This window comes from Charadrius vociferus, unplaced genomic scaffold, assembly GCF_000708025.1.
Source record: "Charadrius vociferus isolate BGI_N301 unplaced genomic scaffold, ASM70802v2 scaffold300, whole genome shotgun sequence".
Taxonomy (NCBI): domain Eukaryota; kingdom Metazoa; phylum Chordata; class Aves; order Charadriiformes; family Charadriidae; genus Charadrius; species Charadrius vociferus.
In genome coordinates, this window is record NW_009646513.1 from 316,804 (window position 1) to 323,468 (window position 6,665).

Sequence of the window (6,665 nt, forward strand, 5' to 3'; positions counted from 1 at the left end):
CCTCACCGCAAACTGCTGCTGAGCGCGGTGGCTGCGGCCTCTCCTGCTCGGCAGGCACTGGGGAGCCACGACGCGCTCGGGAGTCCGGCCCTAGAGTAAAGAAAATAAATGTATCTTTTAGCGTATTTCTAAATAGTTGCGTGTCAGAGGGTCTGCTCTTAATTAGTCAAGTGTCACATTCAGCTTTTTTAAAGTTGCCTCTTTCTTCATTCCTGGTTTTTATAGAAGTGGTTTATAAAGCCCTGCCACATGGCTTAAGGTAAGTATGAATACCATAAGATTAACTACAAGGTTATTTTACTATTAGTGCTCCTTCCTAAAAAGTACAAAAATTGAAGATTTAAATATCTATTTGTTAAAACCAAATATATTATGGTATGGGAATACACAAAGTATCAAAGTAACTTCTAATGCCGTACTACAGCTATACTATAAAAGTATTATACTATTAAATTTTAGTTGTGTGACCCCACATTAGACTGATAAGAAGCTTTAAACCAACTTGTTTGGGGGTTTTTGTTTTGTTTTTCTTACAAAGAGGTTGCTGCATCTACTAGTCTTATTGCTACAAGGGATCAGTTGCAGAGGGAGGAAGAACTATGTGGATGTCATGTTTGAGCCACACGGTTTATCTTCTGCACCAGTCTCCCGGCTTCACGTCGGCTGATTTAGTGAGTAGTAGCGTTCTAGAAAGCCCAGCCTACAGATAAAAGGTCTTTTACAAGTAATGCCACTGGGTAAAATAAACTCCAGGCGTTGTAGTTAACAGCTGTATTAATCTCTTCCTGCATCACTGCTCCTAATATAAACCAAACATCACAGAGATAGCCTAGACTAATTATTGCTAATGATCTGAGCTTTCTGCCTGACTGTACTTATAATACAGTGGTGTTACAGTGAGATACAACTAGTAACAGTTTAATTACAACATTCCATTTTAATCTTCAAGAGACACATTTTGCTCTCTTAAGATTTCAAATAAGTTGTATTACTTTATAATTGGAACAAGAAGAATAATTGTAGGACAGAAATAGGAGTTCATTTCATAACCAACTGATTTACCTTGGAAAGAAATACTGTGTTTAAAAAAAAAACGTATCCTGTGTGAATAACAACAGGAGCTCATTGCTTCAAGTTCAACACTGCGTTACGTGTAGGTAAACTGCCTGTTTTTGTCTAGGAAAATTCTATAACCTAATTAGTTACTTAGCAGAACATGGTTCAACATTTTACAGTGCCTTATAAGTAAAAATGAATCTTGCAAATGTGACATTTCAGGCTTCAAGCATGTAATAGACATATTGTATGCTCATTATTTTAGCACCTTCCATTCTCTCCAATACCATCAAGAAACATATAATGAAGCTATCTCTTGCTTTTTCACAAATAAGAAATGGAACGACGAAAAACCAGGGAGGCTTCAGACAGAGAACCAAAGCATGAAAGTGATGAATAAAGTGAATTTGTTCAGAGAACAGCTTTAAGAGTGACATGTAGAATCAGAGGTATTCTGACTTTTCAGTTCATGGAGTCGCTATTTCGCATGGCTAGTGAGTAAATCAAGATACTTTTCCACATGACTTCTTCATTGTTTCAGCATCCTGGGAATGCCCCTTTAACTAGTAGTTTCTGGATTATCCTGCCTGTGTTTTTCATTACAAACGGCTAACTCTGCACTAGGCTGAGGAGTATATACATGCATACTGCTTTCCTGCCTGAAGGGCAACTGATTCTGCTTCCTGCTTGGTTCACTTCCAACCTTCTGTCTTACCATTAGTCAGTGCAAAGACCTGATGCTGGACAGAGTTCCCAGAATCGGAACAAGGTGAATACTTGCGTCAACCTTCACCCCGTTGGCTGATATATTCAACTGCAATCACGCATTTGAACCAGGATGGAAAAAGAATCAAAACTGTTCCAGAAGGAAGATGTCAATGAGAACAAAGGAGGTTTATCCCTGTTCCACTAAGGGCAGGCAGTATTCAACCCAATGCGCAGCCACTTTTCTTTGTACTTAGAGAACAAGGGCTGCAACCTTCAGCTGTAGCATATTAGTCTTTTCCTCCTATAATCTTCAACAAGAGAGTAAAAAGTAGAGCAAAAGATGCGGGTGTTTCTACCCATGCGTGTCATGAGTGTTGACCAGGGTTTAAAGGGGAGAAGCCAAAGCACTGTATAGTGCCCTGAGGCAATCACTCTATGTCTTATCGATGTATCTTTATCAGAGTTCATTACACGTTCATGGATCCCTTGTCTCTTTGTCCTATTTATTACAGTTGATAGTTGGAGTGAAGCAGGTAAAAAAAGGAGAGCTGATGAGGCACAAAATGAGCAAGGGCAAAATGGAGTAAGTGCAGAAAAACACCAAGTTAGGATACAAACTGGGCTTATAGGAAGCAGCAGAAAAAAATTAATTCAGGAATAAGTTTGATGAGCTCCAAAAAGAGAAAATGTAAGCTACAGAGGAGCATATTGACAATGTCCTGTCTCTTTTAAGATGATGTGTTGTCTGTAATATAAGCGCAAAGACAGAAAGTAAGGAATAACTATGGAAAGTAACAAAACTCTAATAAATGCAACTTCTAGGCAGGGAATCAGGCAGGAAATGGGTGTGATCAAGATTTAGAATAGGAAATGTGACAGATAAGAGAATTAAGACCTTGTTTCCAGTATGCATTGTTTAGAAATAGGAAGGGTTGCCTCTGTTACGGTGGATTTTCATGGCTTGGATTTGTCATGCATTGTATTGGTCAGTTTTCTCTGTCAACTAATCATAGTTCTGGCCTGTAGCAGATACCATTAAAAAAGTGTATCCACTTAGTTTATTTCAAAGTTAGTTTATTTTACTCAATGTAAAATTCCCCTGAATGAGTTCTTTCCTTGGCTTATGGACTGCTCATCCTAACTATGGCTGATGTATGGGGGAGGGAAAAAGAGCTATTCCCTTGATCAGAGGAAAGCCTGTTGTGTCTAAGAGAAATAACTCAGAAGAATTCATCATAGTACAAAATTAGCTACATATTTCAGCAGAGATTAGCGCCCTCCTGAGTAACATGCTATTTTCATAGCAGATCTGCAGGTTAGACCTGCTCAGACGGTAGCATGTTTGTGCACTTTATATTACCAAAACACTTTCTAAGTTTTACTCATGAGTAGGCATTCACATACTCACTTTACCTTTTTCCTCATCCCTGACCTGTTTCAAATTTGTATATACTTTGGCCTGGTTCACGCAATGTGAAGAGCCATAAAATTCCACATTGTATACAACAGTTGCTGATTTCACACGCACATGTGTGCACACACACAGAGACATTTCCATATATTTATGGGACTGGAGTGCAGCCTCTTATATAATGTTTGCATTGGTTAAACACAATATTACTTAATCAATATGCATTCAATGCTTGCTAAGACAGTTGTTATTAAGGACATGATTTCTACTGATGCCTTTGGGAGTTTTAAGTCCAGGCAAGGGCTGAAAGATCAGTCTTTAATCTGCATTTTCTTGCTGTGTATATTACCAACAGCTGAAACTTTTCAATGACTTTTGGTTTTAGCTGCAGACATAAATGTATGTGCATAGGTCATTTGGTATAGAACCTTGAAAATATTTCCAAGCTGCGTGAAAATAAGACCAACAGATTTTTTTGGTAAGAGATTTGCCTTAATTGGAAAGGCTTAAAATAAATGATCATATGATTAAAAAAAGCAAGGATTGCCTGCTATTTGTTGTAACCCCTATTTCTGTAATGCCCCTGTAGCCAGAGAAGCAGCTGTTCATTGCTGACATTCTCCCTGCCAGGCATTCCAACTCTCTGAGGTAATGGGCTACAAGCATACGGGCCTTCGCTTTAATTCTTTCAGCGTATCCTTCCGCATGGATAGAGCGAGGGGAACGCCTCCAGGAAAAGAAATTAAATGCACACACACAGAGGCACAGAGAGACGGGCGATTTGAAAATATTCCCGAGAACGCAGTTTGTGCTCATGCAGCGCAGTGTCACATGCAAGAGGCTGCCTGAAAAGCTGGCTGGCACAGGTTTTATTTTGTTGTAATATTTTCTTCCACCCCCAGCTCTTTACCCAGTGGAATGATATCCAGAGCAAGTTTTTTGAGACAGGAAGTGAGGAATGTTTTCACTATGAGTGATCTGAGAAGAAGGTGGGTTAGCCGAGATAGCAGCTGTTTCGGAGAAGAGGAACACAGTAAGTCAGTTCCTGAGGAATACCGATGAGATGGCTCCGGGAGAAAGAGTCTTGGAGTGCTGTGGGTTTTTTTCGGCTACACGTATGTGAAAGGAGACTCGGTGTCTTTGGATCGCTGCAAAAGGTAAGGGGAAAACATCAGGCAGTGAAAATAATAGTGGGTGATCTTCTCTGCTGTGCTCCCTAAGGCTGAGGAGTTTCAAGCATTTACTTTTTGAAAAGTAAAGGCTGTAGCACTGTGCGTCTGGAGGTAGGGGAGGTTTGAGATATGCACTTACTGCTGCTTTTTCAGTCCAAGAGTCATGTCAAAGATTAACCAGTAAAACAAGGGGAGGGTGGAGTATTCTGGGTTTTTTTTGGCTCCCCAAATATTTCTGAAATAAATATATGTATTTTAAGCATTTGAAATAATAGGAACGCTTTTTTGGCACTGTATATTGCAGTTTTATTTTGTGTGCTGTCATTCATGCAGGCTGCTCAAAAGATCTTTGTAAAGTAAAATGCAAATTATTGAGGGGGGAGCAGGAGGTGTAGGTAAAGGAGAAAGATACCACAGTCCTCAATAATCTTGTGTCAGTCATGGCCATGTTGCTGAAATTCTAATACAACATTTTTGAAACTAGATGTTTGTGTTGAAATATAAATGTACAAAGTTTGGCCATTTAAAGACATTTTTAGCTGTTGCGTGAAAATCCCAGGCTTGCTAAATAAAGTCTTATTAGTGAAGAGGCTGTCAATTGGATTTGTAACTCCTGGCAGTATATAGTTCCTTTTTGCTGAAGTAGCTTTATAACAGTGCAGATGTGTCTCAGTTTCAAGTAATGCATAAGGCAAATATGAGAGCACTTAGCATTGCAGAACGCACAGCTGCTGACTAAAACCAGCGCAGCTGTGTTTGCAAGAAATACACATGGCCAGCAGTATAAGTTACTGAATGATGCCTCAGTATTATTCATCAAACTTGCCTTTATTCTACAATGTTAATTTATATGACAGGAATTATTTTTTTGGAGTTGGGTCTTTTGTGACATGGACTGGAAGTTAGTTACTTAAGTTTTCCTTGTTATAAATGTTTTTCAGAAGTAATGAAGATCATGTCCGATTTGTACCGAATTAAAATGAAATTATTTAGAGTAAGTTTTCAGTAGAGCAATAAATGCAAACAACAGATTATAACCTGAAGAGCGCTCCTGGCACGTTCTGAAAATTCTGCTCTAAACTTCCTCGCTATGCTTGTGTTTCTACCTGTCTGCATAGTGAAATAATTGAAAGTCTGAGATTGCCTCATATCAGCATTAGATGGTTTGGGAATTTCACCTGTCAGGTCAGCCTCTGATTAGTGATTTTTTTAATTTTTTTTTTTTTCTATGCCCTTAGAATACTTTTCTAACAGCCTGATGGGGGCATAGAAGTTTGAATGTGTTCCATATTGGTACTGCGTAATAACTGAGATTAAAACAGCACTGCACTTCTGACTGCAGCTCTCAAAAAGATGAGTAAGTTGTTTTTTCTCATTGCTGTAGCACCGAAGAAAGTGTGTAACTGTGCACAGAATGTATTGGAAAACAGGCCCTGGGGACGTGGGCTGAGTTCAGTCAGCCAAAAGTTTCTCTGCCAGGAATAAACCCAGTGCGAGATTCTGCTGGCAGTGGGCAGGAAACTAAAAGGTTCTGTCTATAGAGCATTCCCTGCATGCTGCTCCGGGGAGGCAGGATTTGGAAGGATCAAAGTGCAGAGAGAGTAATAAAGTGAGGAGTCCCCACATATCCCTAAATTTTGCAGGGAAACCTGTTGCTATTAGTTGTTATTTATTCTGCTGCTGCACCCAAAAATAAATTAGTGTTTGGGTTAGGTTTTTTTTGATTCGATTAAGATTTTTGGTGGTCATCTGTTGAGGATGGGCATTGCGTAGAATGGTCGAACTGCTTTCAGAATATGAGAAACGTGGTCATGAAGTACGCTTATGGTCATTCCCTGGAGTAGGGTTGCAAAGATGTCATCGAGGAAAAATGCCATGCTGCCTCCTCTTTCTCCCCATTTTAGGCTTTTAGTGCTTTTCCACCTCCCTTTCTTGTTTGCCGTGCTGTTTACAAGGGAATAGGGAGTCTGATAAGAGATTTTCAGCCAGAAGAGTTTGTGATTGTGTAGAATAACATTAAGTTTCTAGGTGTGTATATAAATGTGCAAGTACTATGCTGCTATCTATTTGTTTATAGCTATACCTTTGAGTTTAAAAACAGGTGCACTCCTTCCAATTTCCAGTCCCCCCCCCCCCCCCCGCGCTCCCAAATAAATGGATATCCTCACGTTATTCCTGTCCGATAACTCTGAGACTCTTCAGAAATCAAATCCCGCCTATCAAACTGTGCTACTAATACATACCAGCCCGAAAATAAAAGGAGGCGGGTGGTTGTTTTGTTGTGGTTTTTTGCTTGGTTGTTGTTTGTTGGTTCCCCC

General features: G+C 39.7%; 1 protein-coding gene across 1 annotated transcript in view; it reads right to left on the reverse strand.

Annotated features, from left to right (window-relative positions):
- Nucleotides 1–5,463, reverse strand: part of ZC3H14 (zinc finger CCCH-type containing 14) — a 31,676-nt gene extending 26,213 nt beyond the window's left edge. The window contains exon 1 of the mRNA XM_009884551.1: nucleotides 5,422–5,463. Within this exon, the coding sequence (XP_009882853.1) occupies nucleotides 5,422–5,463 (42 nt within the window). The remainder of the gene's footprint in view (nucleotides 1–5,421) is intronic.
- Between the last annotated feature and the right edge of the window lie 1,202 nt (nucleotides 5,464–6,665).